This window comes from Pelodiscus sinensis, chromosome 1, assembly GCF_049634645.1.
Source record: "Pelodiscus sinensis isolate JC-2024 chromosome 1, ASM4963464v1, whole genome shotgun sequence".
Taxonomy (NCBI): Eukaryota; Metazoa; Chordata; order Testudines; family Trionychidae; genus Pelodiscus; species Pelodiscus sinensis.
The window spans coordinates 328321070-328338732 of NC_134711.1; the positions used below are offsets into that span (position 1 = coordinate 328321070).

The window sequence follows — 17663 nt, forward strand, 5'->3', positions numbered from 1 at the left end:
ACAGGTGCTATTTGAAAAGAGTCTAAAAGACTGGGACTTTTCATTTTGGAAAAGAGGAGACTAAGAGGTGATATGATAGAGGTCTGTAAAATCATGACAGGTGTGGAGAAAGTGAATAAGGAAAGGCTTTTACTTGTTCACATAACATAATGACTAGGGTCACCAAATGAAAGTGATAGGTAGCAGGTTTAAAACAAACAAAAGGAAGTTTTTCTTTACACTGTGCAGTTAACCTGTGGAACTACATGCCAGAGGACATTGTGAGGACCAGGACTTTAACAGGGTTCAAAAAAGAACTAGCTCGATTCATGGAGGTTAGGTCTATCAATGGCTATTAGCCAGGATGGGTAGGAATAGTGTCCCTAGCCTCTGTTTGTCAGAGGCTGTGAATGGATGACAGGAGAGGGATCACTTGATGACTACCTGTTCTGTTCACTCCCTCTGGGGCATCTGTCATTGGACACTGTTGGAAGACAGGACACTAGGCTAGATGGACCTTTGTTCTGATGCAGTCTGGCTGTTCGTATGTTTCTATGAAACAGAGACTGACACCAAATGTCCAGGTGATGGGATCACTTGCAGTAGTAACTGGAGTAAGGAGAAAGCCTGAGATATAAGCCATGGTATCAAAAGTCTGCTAGGATGCTGAAGCTGGTCACAGAGTCATACAAGAAGAGGGCCAATATTGCAGAACCATTTAATCCTAAGGAGCGCTACTCACAGAGCACTCATGCAGACACATTCCAATAATTGGTGGTACCTAAACATCCCCATGTCAACGAGTCTACTAAAATATTCCACCAGGGTAACAGGAGCACACTGGAGTCTCCTAAAGAGTGAGATCGGGACGACTCTGATCCAACCAACATGTAGAAGGTGATGTCATCAGGCAAGACTAACTTGCTTATATCACAGCATACAAATGCGTCTCAGAGGGTGTATCTTTCTTCAGCCAAGGAAAGGGATGGAATGCCCTTCCATTCACTGAGCTGTGTCCATTCTCATGGGCATACATTGCAGTGGGTCAGGAAAGCAATGTCGTAAATTCAAGATTCCTGCTCTGTCAGTGAAAATTAAAGGTCAGCTGTGTGTGTTTTTGTAGGCTCCCTCAGTATATCGTGCTAGCTCTGTGCAGGTAGCCAGCATAATAGACTTCATGAGAGCCCCCTAAGACCACAGACTCAGGGTATGTCTACACTACAAAGTTAGTTCAAACTAACAGACGTTAGTTCGAACTAACTTTCCTAGGCGCTACACTAGCGCTCCGTTAGTTCGAACTTAATTCGAACTAACGGAGCGCTTAGTTCGAACTAGGTAAACCTCATTTTACGAGGACTAACGCCTAGTTCGAACTAGCTAGTTCGAACTAAGGGCTGTGTAGCCCTTTAGTTCGAACTAGTGGGAGGCTAGCCCTCCCCAGCTTTCCCTGGTGGCCACTCTGGCCAACACCAGGGAAACTCTATGCCTCCCTCCCGGCCCCGGACCCCTTAAAGGGGCACGGGCTGGCTACGGTGCCCGTGCCAGGTGCAAGCCTGCCAGCACCCAGCTAGCAGACCCTGCACCTGGCACGGCACAGAGCCACCCACCCGATGCCCCCCAGCCCACCCCCTCTTGCCGGGACCAGGCTGGCGGCTCCCGGGAGCTTGCCCTGGACTGCAAGAGGCGGGCACCTTCCTGGGCTAGTGTGGACATCGTGGACCTCGTCCACGATCTCCACACTAGGCACAGGAAAGTGGCCATCTAGGGCAGGAGAGCTGCCAGCCTGGCCACCCAGGAGCAGGTGTGCATGAAAATCAAGGGGGTCCACTGAGACCCCCGACCCTGAGCCCTGAGCTTACAATGGCCGTCCTGGGTCAGACCAAAGGTCCATCTAGCCCAGTAGCCTGTCTGCTGACAGCGGCCAACCCTAGGGACCCTGGAGGGGATGGACCGAAGACAGTGACCAAGCCATTTGTCTCGTGCCATCCCTCTCCAGCCTTCCACAAACTTTGGGCAGGGACACCACTCCTACCTCCTGGCTAAGACTAATCGATGGACCCAACCTCCATGACTTGATCTCACTTCCCTTTCAACTCTGTTCTAGTTGTAGCCTTCACAGCCTCCTGCAGCAAGGGGTTCCGCAGGTTAACTATTTGCTTTGTGAACAACAACTTTCTCTTACTAGTTTGAAGCCTGCTACCCATTCCTTTCCTTTGGTGTCCTCTAGTCCTTCTTTATGGGAACTCAGGAAGAACTTTTCTGAATGCACCCTCTCCACCCAACTCCTGCTTTTAGAGACCTCTATCCTGTCCCCCCTCCGTCTCCTCTTTTCTAAGCTGAACAGTCCCAGTCTCTGTAGCCTTTCTTCATCTGGGACCTGTTCCCAACCCCTGATCATGTTAGTTGCCCTCCCTTCTCCCAGCCTTTCTCTTCCCCTCTCCCACCTCCTTTTCCCAGTCTCCCCCAGTTTTGTTCAATAAAGACAGAGTCAATGTTGGAAGAAACGTTATCTTTATTTTGTACATCAATAAGAAGGGGGGCCAGGGAAGGGTAAGTGGAAGGAGGTGAGGGAGGAATGGGGTACGAGCCCCTGATGGGGAGGACTGGGCTGGCTCTGCGGGCTTCTGGGGGTGGAAGCTCTCCTGCAGCCCCCCAATTGCCTCCTCTCCCCAGATGGCAGCCTGCGGCAAGTGCAGCCGGGCTGATGGCCGAGTGCTGTGATGTGCCCAGTGTGGGTACTCCGGGCACTCCAAGCCAGGACTGCTTTGCAAGCGAGGAACCCCTTAGAACTGTCTGTCCGGGGTGGGGGTCGGGACCCTTTAAGCGCAGCCCTCGGCTAGCCTGAGACAGCATCTCCACACTCTAAGTCCTCCTCTGATGCCCTGCTGGCACTGCTTTAAGCCCTGTTCAGGGCCAGCCTTAAGCCCTGTTCAGAGTCCACTCAATGTGGACTTGCTAGTTCGAATTAGCAAAACGCTAATTCGAACTAGTTTTTAGTTCTAGACGCGTTAGTTTGAATTAGCTTAGTTCGAATTAACTAATTCGAACTAAGTTAGTTCGAACTGGGTTAAGCTAAAAGGGGTAAAAAACGAGGGTGATATCATGCTAGGAGTCTACTACAGGCCACCTAGCCAGGTGGAAGAGGTGGATGAGGCCTTTTTTAAACAATTAACAAAACTATCCAAAGCCCAAGATTTGGTGGTGATGGGGGACTTCAACTATCCAGACATATGTTGGGAAACTAACACAGCGAGGCACAGGCTATCCAATAAGTTTCTGGACTGCATTGGAGACAACTTTCTGTTTCAGAAGGTTGAAAAAGCTACCAGAGGAGAAGCTGTTCTGGATTTGGTTTTAACAAATAGGGAGGAACTAGTTGAGAACTTGAAAGTGGAAGACAGTATAGGGGACAGTGATCACGAAATAATAGAGTTCATGATCTTAAGGAAAGGTAGAAGGGAGACCAGCACAATTGAGGTAATGGATTTCAGGAAGGCAGATTTTGATAAGCTCAGAGAACTTGTAGGTAAGGTCCCATGGGAAGCAAGACTGAAGGGAAAAACAACTGAGGAGAGTTGGAAGTATTTCAAAGAGACGTTGTTAAGGGCCCAAAAGCAAACAATTCCGCTGTGTAGGAAAGATAGAAAATATGGCAAAAGACCAGCTTGGCTTAACAAGGAGATCTTGCACGATCTCAAAATAAAAAAGGAGTCATATAAAAAATGGAAACTAGGACAACTAACAAAGGAGGAATATAGGCAAGCAACACGGGAATGCAGGGGCAAGATTAGAAAGGCAAAGGCACAAAATGAGATCAAACTAGCTACAGGCATAAAGGGAAACAAGAAGACCTTTTATAAATACATTAAAAGCAAGAGGAAGACCAAGGACAGGGTAGGCCCACTGCTTAGTGAGGAGGGAGAAGCAGTAACAGGGAACTTGGAAATGGCGGAGATGCTCAATGACTTCTTTGTTTCGGTCTTCACCGAGAAGTCTGGAGGTGTGCCTAACGTAGTGAATACAAGCAGAGAGAAGGTAAGTTTAGAAGATAGGATACACAAAGAACAAGTTAAAAATCACTTAGGAAAGTTAGATGTCAGCAAGTCACCAGGTCCTGATGAAATGCATCCCAGGATACTCAAGGAGCTGATAGAGGAGGTATCTGAGCCTTTAGCTATGATCTTTGAAAAATCATGGCAGACAGGGGAAATTCCAGAAGACTGGAAAAGGGCAAATATTGTGCCCATCTATAAAAAGGGGAATAAGAACAACCCAGGAAACTACAGACCGGTCAGTTTAACGTCTGTCCCAGGGAAGATAATGGAGCAGGTAATTAAGGAAATCACATGCAAACACTTGGAAGGTAATAAAGTGATAGGGAATAGCCAGCATGGGTTTGTGAAGAACAAGTCATGCCAAACTAATCTGATAGCTTTCTTTGATAAGATAACGAGCCTTGTGGATAAGGGAGAAGCGGTGGATGTCATATACCTAGACTTTAGTAAGGCATTTGATACGGTCTCGCATGATATTCTTATTGATAAACTAGGCAAATATAACTTAGATAGGGCCACGATAAGGTGGGTGCATAATTGGCTGGATAACCGTAGTCAGAGAGTTGTTGTTAACGGTTCTAAATCCTGCTGGAAAGGGATAACAAGTGGGGTTCCTCAAGGGTCTGTTTTGGGACCCGTACTGTTCAATATCTTCATCAATGATGTAGATATTGGGATAGAGAGTACGCTTATTAAGTTTGCAGATGATACCAAACTGGGTGGGGTTGCAACTTCTTTGGAGGATAGGGACATAATTCAAAATGACCTTAGCAAGTTAGAGAAATGGTCAGAGGTAAACAGGATGAGGTTTAATAAGGAGAAATGCAAAGTGCTCCACTTAGGAAGGAACAATCAGTTCCATACATACAAGATGGGAAGCGACTGTCTAGGAAGGAGCATGGCGGAAAGGGATCTAGGGGTCATAGTGGACCACAAGTTGAATATGAGCCAACAGTGTGATGCTGTTGCAAAAAAAGCAAATATGATTCTAGGTTGTATCAACAGGTGTGTTGTAAGCAAAACTCGTGAAGTCATTCTGCCGCTCTACTCTGCACTAGGTAGGCCTCAGCTGGAGTACTGTGTCCAGTTCTGGGCGCCACATTTCAAGAAAGATGTGGAGAAATTGGAAAGGGTACAGAGAAGAGCGACAAGAATGATTAAAGGTTTAGAGAACATGACCTATGAAGCCAGGCTTCATGAACTGGGCTTGTTTAGTTTGGAAAAAAGAAGATTAAGGGGGGACATGATAGCGGTTTTCAAATATCTAAAAGGGTGTCACAAGGAGGAAGGAGAAAATTTGTTCCTCTTGGTTTCTGAGGACAGGACAAGGAGTAATGGGCTTAAAGTGCAGCAGGGGAGGTTTAGATTGGACATTAGGAAAAAATTCCTAACTGTCAGGGTCGTCAAATATTGGAATAAATTGCCAAGGGAGGTGGTGGAATCTCCCTCTCTGGAGATATTTAAGAACAGGTTAGATAGACATCTGTCAGGGATGGTGTAGACGGAGCTTGATCCTGCCTTGAGGGCGGGGGGCTGGACTCGATGACCTCTCGAGGTCCCTTCCAGTCCTATTATTCTATGATTCTATGATTCTATGAACTAGCGCTGTAGTGTAGACGTACCCTCAGATAAGTTACGAAGGTACCAGAGTCATGTTTATTGTCGAACAAAGTACAATAATAGTCTTTGGTAACCAGATGGCCCCCCCGAGCTCCTACGTGTTTGTACCCATGACAATGGACTCAGCTCAGTCAATAGTATGGATTTGGCCTCTGTTTGTCAGAGGCTGGAGAGGGATGGCAGGAGACAAATCGCTCGATCATTGTCTTCGGTCCACCCTCTCTAGGGCACCTAGTGCTGGCCACTGTCGGCAGAAAGGATACTGGGCTAGATGGATCTTTGGTCTGACCTAGTACGGCTGTTCTTATGTTCTTATGTTCTTATGTTCTTATTTCACTATTGTCCTCTAGGCCAGCCAAAGAGTTAAGTTGAGGTACCCCAACATTTATTGACAGAGATAAAAAATCTGTGATACGCACCATACGTATCATCTTACATATTGATGACATATTTGGTACGCCCCCTTGTACTTTCCTCCAGAGCATGCCTATTCCCCACCCAGTGTTATGTTTTCACTCCTGTTGTTTCAAACTATTTTATCATGTACTGAGTTGGGGTGTCCTTGTACTGTCCTGGTGGAATCTATCTATCCATTTCATGCACTTTTAACAGTGCAAGCAGTTCTAGCACCAAAAGACACTGACTTGCAGGCAAACATTTGCTTTTGACACAGCCTGTCTAATACTCATAGTATAACTCTTGCTGACTTTGGTTCAAACACCAAGCCCATGCTTCAGGATCTTTCTTTCTCCTACATATATTGTGATAGACCCCCCCTGTGTCTACATTGGCACCCCTTTCCGGAAAAGGGATGCTAATGAGACACTTCGGAATTGCAAATTCCGCGGGGGATTTAAATATCCCCCGCGGAATTTGCATGAACATGGCTGCCACTTTTTTCCGGCTCAGGGTTTTGCCAGAGAAAAGGAATGAACAAACACTCAGGCTATCTTACCCATTACCAAGATAGCTTCCCCAATTATCACCTCTAATACCATTAACTCACAAACATCCCACTCTCCCCACCTCTAATATCATCAATTCACAAACACTTACCTTCCTTCCTCCCCCCCCCTGCATCCCTCTCCTGTTCTGAAATGTGATTTGTCCTTTTCATATTTGTTCATTTTTTTTAATTGTATCCTTTGATATATATGGTTGTGACTATTTTCTTCCACTATTTGATCTGAGGAAGTGGGTCTGGCCCACGAAAGCTCATCATCTAATAAACCATCTTGTTAGTCTTTAAAGTGCTACATTGTCCTGCATTTTGCTTCTGCCTAATATACACACCAAAAAGGCCTAACGAGGATTCCTGGGACAGGGGCTTGCCTCAGACTGTAACATATTGTGGACATCACGGCAGCAGATTAGCTTTGATACCTCCTCCCATCCCCATCCAATCTATCCCTTCTACTTTGAGCAAGCCTACTGCCACATTAGCACAACACAGACAGTCTCTGCTTCCCCTCTCCTTCCTACAGGCCCCGTCCCTTTCTCCTTTCCTGCACAGGCTGAGCTGCTATTGGGGTTCCCTTCGCCCCCAGACAGGCAGTTCAGGCTGATTTCCCCTGATAACCTCAGTTTAGTCAGACGTTGGTCAGAGGACAAAGGTGGAATTTTGGGCGGGTAGGAAGGGCATCAGCTGTGCACTCTGCGTCGGGACTTGCATTTCATCCTGTTTCCCTTTCACCAGCCAGGTATGAGAGGTGGGCACAGAATCCAAGTACTTTCCCCTCATTCTCTTAGCATCTGGGGAACGGGATGAAAAGCCAGCCACATCCCAGAGCACACAGCTCCAACCTGCCCAAAATTCCACCCTTGTCTGAGGAGATATTTCTGTGAGCTGTTGCTGTGGGATCTAGCACCTGGTTGTGGTCCTGGTTGAGGGCTATCACTCAGTGGCAGCGTTAGAAATTGTGGGGTGGGGGACCTTTCTGGAGAAGTGGGGCAGGTACATGGGCATGTGGACGGTGCTAAGGGCTGTTGAGACAGACAGTGGAAGTACAGGGACAGGGGAGAAGTGCAAGGGATTGTGGGTGAAACAAGCACCATGTAGACATACAGGTGGGCAGCGCTTTTGACAATCACATTTTCTTTGGGATTTTTGCACCCAGGCTGGAGCTGAGCCTTTCCCTGGCCCAGGTTGTGTCTAGACCGGCAAGTTTTTCCACAAAATCATCTGCTTTTGCGGAAAAACTTGCCAGCTGTCTACACTGGCCGCTTGAATTTCCACAAAAGCACTGACGATTTCATGTAAGATTGTCAGTGCTTTTCCGGAAATACTGTGCTGCTCCCGTTTGGGCAAAAGTCTTTTTTCAAAAGACTTTTGCGCAAAAGGGCCAGTGTAGACAGCACAGTACTGTTTTCCGCAAAAAAGCCCCGATCGCGAGAACGGTGATCGGGGCTTTTTTGCGGAAAACCGCGTCTACATTGGCCATGGACGCTTTTCCGTAAAAAGTGCTTTGGGGAAAAGCATCCTGCCAATCTAGACGCGCTTTTCCGAAAATGCTTTTAACGCAAAAGTTTTCCTTTGAAAGCATTTTCGGAAAATCATGCCAGTGTAGACGTAGCCCCAGAGTGTTCCTGGACAGTGTTCAGGATCTTTTTGCCCTGGCAAGCCACAGAACCGCAGCCTGGGTATCACAATCTTTTCTCCATTGTTTGTGTCCAGTCATTGGTGTTAACTGTTAATTGAGTAACTTTCAGGCATTTCCCTAGTTGGGGAAAAAAAAAACACCTTGATTTTTGTACCTCAGATGGTTCCTTCTCCGAGCACACTCTGACCCCACTCTACTGTCACATCCCTGGCTGCTCCAGTTCCAACAACACGCTGGTTTTCAGGGCCTTCTCCATGCTCTAAAGTCATGCCTGGCTCCCAGAACGCTCCCTATAACTCCTTCCCTGCAACGGGTGAGCTGCCTCCCGCACACCTGCTCCTGTGGCAGAGGGGTGATCCGTGATTGTGTCTCACCAGTGACAAATCTCACACATGGAGTGGTGAATGCCAGGGAGGAGCCTTTCTGGAACAGGTGAGGGCCGACATAAACACAGCTACCATGTGGAGGACCCCCTGACTGCTGACTCCCCACAGCTCTTCCGTTGCAGCGGGTGAGATAGCTCCCATCATATCTGCAAGCTTAGCTAGGGGAAGACCAGGGACCGTATCTCACTGGTAACAAATCTCATGGGCAAATTCCATGGCAAGCAGCTGGTCTGCTGCTCTTGTTACCCACATACACTCCATGCGGTGATTCAAGGACAGCTATACGGGAATAACTCACAATTTGAGATGTTTGCCCATTATGTAAGGAGAGAAGGCAATTCTGGGGCATGTGAGGGCTGAGATAAGAGCAGCTGTGACGTGTCTGAGTTACAGGAAAGGAGATAGGATTCCCCCTTGGGAAAAGACATTATCATGCTGAGCTCAAAAGACTATGCTCAAAAGAATGGGCAGGAAGGGTCAGAGATCTTTGGTATTTAGGGCTACAGGCCAGTGCCTTTAGCATTTCCTTTATTTATTTATTTTCCTTTGTATCTTTGCTTTTGGTGACCCACTTTCTTGCAGATTCCCAGCTTTTCCTCAGGTTGCAGTTGGTAACTTAGAAGTGCGAAGACAGACGTGTCGGCCGCTAAGCTGCTCAACCTTCTCATGCCTGAATATTGCTGAAGTTTTCTGAGGACCCAAAAATTGGTGTATCATAAATAATAAAGAGGAGTTCAACCTGTGGAACTCCTTGCCAGAGGATGTACTGAAGGCTAGGACTTGAACAGGGTTCGAAAAAGAGCTAGGTAGATTCATGGAGGTTCGGTCCATCGATGGCTATGAGCCAGGATGGGTAGGAATGGTGTCCCTAGCCTCTGTTTGTCTGGAAATGAGTGACAGGGGAGGGATCACATGAGGATTACCTATTTTGTTCCCTCCCTCTGGGGCATCTGGCATTGGCCACTGTCAGCAGACAGGATACTGGGCTAGATGGACCTTTAGTCTGACCCAGTATGACCATTCTTATGTTCTTATTACTGGCCATTGACTCAGAGAAATCCAGATTGGCTGGCAATCTGTGTCAAATAAAACAATGTGTGTTCTAATATAGCTGTGTAGATATGTACCTCGGGGAACAAAGAATGTATGTAAGGCTCAAAGGGTGGGGGACTATCACAGGAAGCACAATGACTCTGAAAAAGATTTGGGGGCCTGCTGGGATAATTTGCTCCAGAATACTCAAGTCTATTCTGGTAGTCTTAGAGTCATGGTGGAGCCAGGTGACAGGATTTGTGGGGTTGGGGGATGATGGGTAACCATGAAAGAGATCAGGTGATGGCCAGAGAGAAAGAAGTCAACAACAGAAGGCAGTGCTTAGTAATGGAGTGATAGGACTTTAAGGGTGTGTCTAGACTACAGGGTTTTGTCGACAAAAGTCCACTTTTGTCGACAAAACTATACCTGGATCTATACTGCCACCGAGTTCTGTCGACATAATGACAACAGAACTCGGCAGTTTTGTCAATGGTGGTAAACCTCATTCTATGAGGAATAACGCCTTTTGTTGACAGAGTTCTGTCGACAGAAGGCGTTATTGCATCTACACTGTCCTTTGCGTCTACACTCTCATGTTGACAAAGCGGCTTGTTTTGTCGACAGAACTGGATGTAGTCTAGACACTCTTTGTCAACGGAAGCTTTGTTGACCGTATCTGTCGACAATGCCTCTGTCAACAAAAGCTTGTAGTCTAGATGTACCCTTTCTGTCAACAAAGCTTCTATCGACAAAAGCCGGTAGTCTAGACGTACCTCAGGGGCATGTCTACACTAGAAAATTATTTTGAAATAACTTATTTCAAAATAATAAGTTTTGTAATAAGTATTTTGAAACAGCATGTCCACATATCAGGGAAGCCTTTAAATTAGTCTGAGGCAGGCTCCCTGAATGTAGTCACACTATCACCACTTAGGGTATGTCTACTCCGCATGCTTATTTAGAAAACTAATATTCCAAAATAGCTTGTTTTGAAATAACACGTCTACACTACAGGGAAACCACAAAATTAGTCCAAGGCAGGCTTCTCTAATGTGGATGCGTTACCTCAATTTAGAGCCTCAGCAGTCATTGGGGAATTATTACTTTGAATGGCCCAGGGAAGGAGCTATTTTGAAATAGAAGCAGTGGAGTGTCCACACTACTGCTATTCTGAAATAGCTATTTTGGAAGAGGTGTTATTTCTAGAGGAATGAGGTTTACAGAAGTTGGAATAAGCTGTCCATTATTTCATATGTATTTCGAAATAACGGAATTGCTGTGTAGACGCTCACATTGTTATTTCAGAATAATGGCCATTACGCTGTTTTGTAGATGCACCCTTAGGGTACGTCTAGACTACAGGGTTTTGTCGACGGAAGTTTTGTCGACAGATACTGTCGACAAAACTTCTGTCGACATAGAGCATCTAGACACATTCAGTTCTGTCGACAAAGCAAGCTGCTTTGTCGACAAAACCCTGTAGTCTAGATGTAACCCTACAGGCAATAACACCTTCTGTCAACAGAACTCTGTCGACAGAAGGTGTTATGCCTCGTAAAATGAGGTTTACCAGCGTCGACAAAACTGCTGAGTTCTGTCGACGTTATGTCGACAGAACTCAGCAGTAGTGTAGACGCAGGTATAGTTTTGTCGACAAAAGTTCACTTTTGTCGACAAAACTCAGTAGTCTAGACACACCCTTAGAGTCCCAGAAATCACTGAGGAGTATTTACTCTGGGGAGTAGTGATTTTGAAAGAACAGCAGTGGAGCATCCACACTATCGCTATTTCGAAATAACTTATTTTTAAAAAAGCATTATTCCTTGTGGAAAGCAGGAGTTAAGATTTTGAAATAACCAGCCCATTATTTTGAAATAATGGGCTTGGTAGGATGGATACTCTGCTTGCTAGTTCGAAATAAGGGGAGTTAGTGTAGACCAGGGCTAGGCATGAGGAACGTCTCAGACTGTGAATTTTGACCTTTTTGAACTCAGCCAAACTGGGACAGAGCAACCTTGATTAAAGAGGCACTGTCCTTTCTCCCTCTTGTCATGAATGTTTAAAGTCGGTGGCCCCAGGCGATCACATTATGCAGGTGTATTTGCCCATTTTGTCACGAAGCTCTTTGGTTTTAACCCCATAAATGATCGGGTTGAGCATGGGAGGGAGGAGGAGATAGAGGTTGCCTAAGATGATGTGAACATAAGGTGCAATGCCCTGACCGAACCGGTGTGTTAGGTTGGAAAAGAGGCTGGGGGTGTAATACATCAGCATCACACAGAGGTGGGCTGTGCAAGTATTGAGGGTTTTTTGGTGGGCTTCCTTGGAGGAGATTCTGAAGATGGCCCTGATGATGAAACCGTACGACAGGGCAATAAGTGTTAGGTCCAACCCATTGACTATAAAGAATAGCACTAAACCGTATGTCCTATTTACTGAAATATCCCCACACGACATCTTTGCCACAGCTGTGTGCTCACATTGCATATGGGGGATGAGGCGGTTGGCACAGAACGGCAGCCTGCTCAGGAGCAGGGGCAGGGGCAAAATGAAGAGAACAGCTCTTGCTAAACCTACCACCCCTAGCTTAGCGATTTGTGCGTTGCTGAGGATGGTGGTGTATCTCAGAGGGTTACATATGGCAACGTAGCGATCGAAGGCCATCGTCACGAGTATGGCTGAGTGCATGAGAGAAACCATGTGAAGGAAGAACATCTGGGTGAGGCATCCAGACAGAGTAATGTCTTTCAAACTGAACCAAAATATACACAGGGCCTTCGGCACAACAAAGGTAGGTGTGGCGATGTCTGAGAGCGCCAGCATACAGAGCAGCAGGTACATCGGCTTGTGCAAGGTCTGCTCTTTGCCTACAATCAACAGAATCATGAAATTCCCCAACAGGCCAATAAGGTAGAACACTGAGAAAGGGATGGCAATCCAGATGTGGGCAGCCTCCAGGCCAGGGAGGCCCACGAGGATGAATGTTGAAGGACCAGCATGAGTCACGTTGAAAGCTGCCATGAGGGGGTAGATGAGTTGCTTGGGGTCAGAACTGCTCAGGGTGTCTGTGAAGAGAGAGAAGCACATGGGGGGTGATCATCTGCTTTACAACAAATGGGAAAATACATATTTTATTAGTGTGGGTCAACTAAAAAGGAGGCTGAGCAGGGAGGTGGCAACGTTTGCAGATGGTACCAGATGACTGGGGTACCTCAGAGGGAGCTAAGTAAGCCAGGTGAATGGGCAGCAGAATGGAAGATGAACTTAGCTTTCAACAAGTGCAATGTATATGTGCATTTGGGAGAAAAAAAGTTATAACTACTCCAACACCTAACAAAGCTCCGATTTATTTATCTAGTCCCTCAAATGTCCCAGAGTTGCCTGTAGGAGAAAGAAAGAGCCTTAGGCCTGGGCCTGGTGCTTGAATCTCTTGGTGCTAGAACTGCTAGTACTGTTAAAAAGCACATGAAATACGTAATTAAATTCCACCAGGACAGTACAAGGACAACCAGCTGAGTCCATGATAAAATAGTGGAAAACAACAAGAGTGAAAGCACTACAACGGGCAGTGAATGCTTTGAAGGAAAGTATAAACATTCAAATGTACCACCTTACACAATGCATCTTGTACTAAAGTGTCTGAATTATGCTACAGATTGAATCTCTCTAGTCTGGCACTCTCTGGTCCAGCAACATCCCTGGTCTAGCAAGATTTTAGTTAGCTGGATGTCCACTTATCATAGAATAGTATTAGAAACGTAGCCGTGTTAGTCTGGTGCAGCTGAAGCAAAATTACAGGACTATGTAGCACTTTAAAGTGCAGATTTAAAAGGTCTTTGAAGCAGGATGCATGTAATTAAGTCATTGAGACAGTGTCCTTTCTGGCTGAAATGGCAAGAAACTGTTTTTTCTTTGTGATCCTGTCTAATATCTGTTTTGTGGGCATTGATCCTTTTGCGAAGTATCTGAGATGTTTGTCCAATGTACATAGCAGACGGACACTTTCGGCACATGATAGCATAAATTATATTTCTGGATGCGCAGGAATATGTGTACTTGATCTTATAACTTCAAAGATCTTCAAAGACCTTTTAAATCTGCACTTGAAAGGGAATCCTCTGAACTGTCATTCATGCTAAAATTCGACACTTTACGCCTGGGTCTCAACAAACACTCTAGTTATCTTACCCATTACAAAGATAGCTTCCCCAATTATCACCTCTAATATCATTAGCTCACAGACATTTACCTCCCCCCCCACATCCCCCTTCTGTTCTGAAATTTGATTTGTCCTTTTCATATGTGTTCACTTTTTTAAAAATTGTATCCTTTGGTATATATGGTTGTGACTATTTTCTTCCACTATTTGATCTGAGGAAGTGGGTTTGGCCCACGAAAGCTCATCATCTAATAAACCATCTTGTTAGTCTTTAAAGTGCTACATAGTCCTGTATTTTGCTTCACTTATCATAGGTGTGGCTAAGTTTCCTGCAGTCCCATAAATTTTGTTTACAGCCACCAGTCCTGGCTCTCAGTGATCTGTGCTGTTATTTAGCTCTGTTTTGCCCCTAAACGTCTTCTAAGAGCCCAGTAAGCAGTGGAAGTGTTGATAATGTTGATAAACAACATTGACCTCCTGTAGTCTGGAAAATTTTCTGGTTCAGCACTGGTCAGGTCCCGAGGGTGCTGGACTAGAGAGGTTCAGCCTGTATAACCATATACTCATATCATAATAACACCACTGTGAAGAATATGGGGTGTAGTGTCGCACACTGATCAATGGCTGCTTCTTCTGTTGTAATGCCTGAAGTTACATAAAAGGTGCAAGAACAATGATTGCAAACACATTGACGTTGACTGTGACATCCAAGCTGCAGTTGCATGGCTTGCCAGGGCAAAGAGACCAGGAAACTCCCCAGATGCTTTCAGCACCAGGAAAGGTCCCAGCACTGGCGTTGGAGCAACAATCAAAAAGATAAAAAAAGTTCAGCGGTTCCTCTTTCCCATCCATGTTCATGCCCCCAGTGATACCCACCTCTCCTTGTACACTCCCTGATTTTCACACTGACAACCTGCCCGTGGACATCCTACTTCCTGCCCCACATCCTCCCAGTGCTGGCCACTAGTCCCCCCTGAGCCTCCAGCTCTGCCACACATTGATACACCTCACCCAGGACCAACATCAGGCACCATTCCCCAGAGTGAATTCACAGACATATAGGCTACGTCTACACCAGCATGATTTTGCACAAGAACTCCTTTGCGGAAAAGTTCTTGTGCAAAAACTGTTCCAGAAGAGAGCGTCTACACTGGCATGTGCCTTTGTGTAAGAGCTGTGCTTTTGCGCAAGAGCATCCATGCCAGTGTAGATGCTCTCTTGCGCAAGAAAGCTCTGATGGCCATTTTAACCACAGGGCTTTCTTGTGCAAGAAATTCATGTTGCCTGTCTACACTGGCCTCTTGCGCAAGAACAGTTGCACAAGAGGGCTTATTCCTGAGCGGGAGCATCAGAGTTCTTGTGCGAGAAGCACTGATTTCATACATTAGAATGTCAGTGTTATTGCGCAAGAACTCGTGGCCAGTATAGACAGGCAGCAAGTTTTGGTGTAAAAGCGAACGCTTTTGTGCAAGATCGTGCCAATGTAGACACAGCCATAGAATCATAGACTCATAGGGCTGAAAGAGACCTCAGGAGGTCATCGAGTCCAATGCAGGACCCACCTCAACTAAACCATCTCAGCCAGGATTTTGTCAAGCTGGGACTTTAAAACCTGTACAGAGTTTTGTCAAGCTGGGACCTTAAAACCTCCCTAGGTAATCCATCCCAGCTATGTCTAGACTACAGGCTTCTTTCGGCAGAAGCTTTTCTGGAAGAGATCTTCCAAAAAAACTTCTTCCAAAAAATAGCGTCTGCACAGCAAAAATGCATCAAAAAAGCGATCTGCTTTTTAAAAAGATAACATCCCCACTGACTGGACACTATCTCGCATGTAAGCTGTGATTACTGTGGGCGGAGTGGCCACCATGGCACCTGTGCTTTTCCCTCTTTCCTCTTCAAAAGAACTCCCTCTTCCCCATTCACACACACCTCCTTCCGACGGAGCTCTTTCAGAAAAAGGCTTCTTCCTCGTAGAGAGAGGTTTACCAATGTCAGAAAAACACCTTTGTACTTTTGATTTTTTCCGAAAGAACGCAATTGCAGTGTGGATGTAAGTGACGTTTTTCGTAAAAACAGACTTTTTTCCAAAAAATCTCTATGTTGTAGACATACCCTCAATGCTTCCCCACCCTCCTAGGCTGTGTCTATACTGGCAAGTTATTCCGGAAAATCAGCCACTTTTCTGGAAAACTTGCCAGCTGTCTACACTGACCTCTTGAATTTCCGGAAAAGCACTGACGATCTAATGTAAAATCATCAGTGCTGTTCCGGAAAAACTATGCTGCTCCCGTTTGGGCAAAAGTCTTTTTCCAGAAAACTGTTCCAGAAAAGGGCCAGTGTAGATAGCACAGTAGTGTTTTCCGCAAAAAAACCCCAAACGTGAGAATAATGATCGGGGCTTTTTTGCGGAAAAGCGCGTCTAGATTGGCCACAGACGCTTTTCCGGAAAAAGTGCTTTTCTGGAAAAGCATCCTGCCAATCTAGACGCGCTTTTCCGGAAATACTTTTAACGGAAAACCTTTTCCGTTAAAAGCATTTCCGGAAAATCATGCCAGTGTAGACATAGCCCTAGTGTAATAGTTTGTCCTAATATCCAAATTGCATATCTTATTTTGGTCTTATTTAGAAATAGCTTATTTCATACTTTGGTTGTCTATACCGTGCCAAATTGCAAAATAACCCGCTATTCCGAAATATCCCTTACTCCTCGTGGAATGAGGTTTACAAGGACATCAGAACAGAGAGCCCAAAGTAACAAGCTTGCTGTTAAGACACAGGATCACTATTTCAGGATACTCTAGTATCCCAAAATAATATTGTAATGTAAATGTAGCCAGAGAGGCCTGTCTCAGTTGACAGGGACCCAGTCAAGGCAAAATGTGGGCGTAGAATCAGGCCACTGTGGCCAATTCTTGTTGTGAACTCTCTGGTAACACAGCCACACTGAAGGGGCTTTGGTTGCACTTCCTAATAAGGCAGCAAAGATGCAGACCTGGAAAACTTGAATAAATCAGAAAACAAACAAACCAACCCTCCTCCCCCAGTCCTTTCCCTTCCCCCCTCTCGCTCCCCGAATGGACACAGAAGAACATAGTAAATGACACGTAACTGATCTTAAAAACAAATATATTTGTCTAAATGATTTCTAATACATTTGTTGTTCTAGCTCATGGAATCAGAAAATCCTAGGGCTAGAAGACACCTCAGGAGGTCATCGAGTCCAGCCCCCTGTCCAAAGCAGGACCAATCTCCAACGAAATCAACCCAGACAGAGCTGTGTCAAGCCAAAAGTTAAAAACCTCTAGGGATGGAGATACTACCACCTCCCGAAGTAACCCATCCCAGTGCTTCCCCACCCTCCTAGGGAAATAGATTGTCCTAAAATCCAACCTAGACTTCCCCCAACCATTCAACAAGGCAAATATCTTGATGTTTCCAACAAAACTAAACAATGCAAGTCACTGTGCTGATGAATTCCTGCCCAGATGGTTCTTGACTTAAGAACATAAGAACGGTCGCACTAGGTCAGACCAAAGGTCCATCTAGCCCAGACAGTGGCCAATCCCACTTGAATAGTGGGTGGCGGGGCAGGTTTCTGTGTGGCCTAGTGGATAGGGCTGCTACTTGGGGAGGACAGGGTCATGGGTCCGGGCCCACTGGGGTCAGGTCAGGAGGTGGGTCAAGAGGCATGGGGGTAGGCAGGATGAAGGTACTCTTTCTAAGCCTGTAGACCTAACTGTAATGCAGAAAGAAGCAGCTCACCAAACTCTCTCTTAGCAGAGACAAGAAATCCTGTGACAGGAAGGCCCAGCCTTGAGACTCTCACATA

General features: G+C 45.9%; 1 protein-coding gene across 1 annotated transcript; it reads right to left on the reverse strand.

The window, feature by feature from the left end:
* Positions 1-11757: 11757 nt before the first annotated feature.
* LOC102443522 (olfactory receptor 52D1-like) lies at positions 11758-12696 on the reverse strand. The gene has a single exon (XM_006110233.3). The coding sequence runs from the start codon at positions 12694-12696 to the stop codon at positions 11758-11760; it is 939 nt and encodes a 312-aa protein (XP_006110295.3).
* Between the last annotated feature and the right edge of the window lie 4967 nt (positions 12697-17663).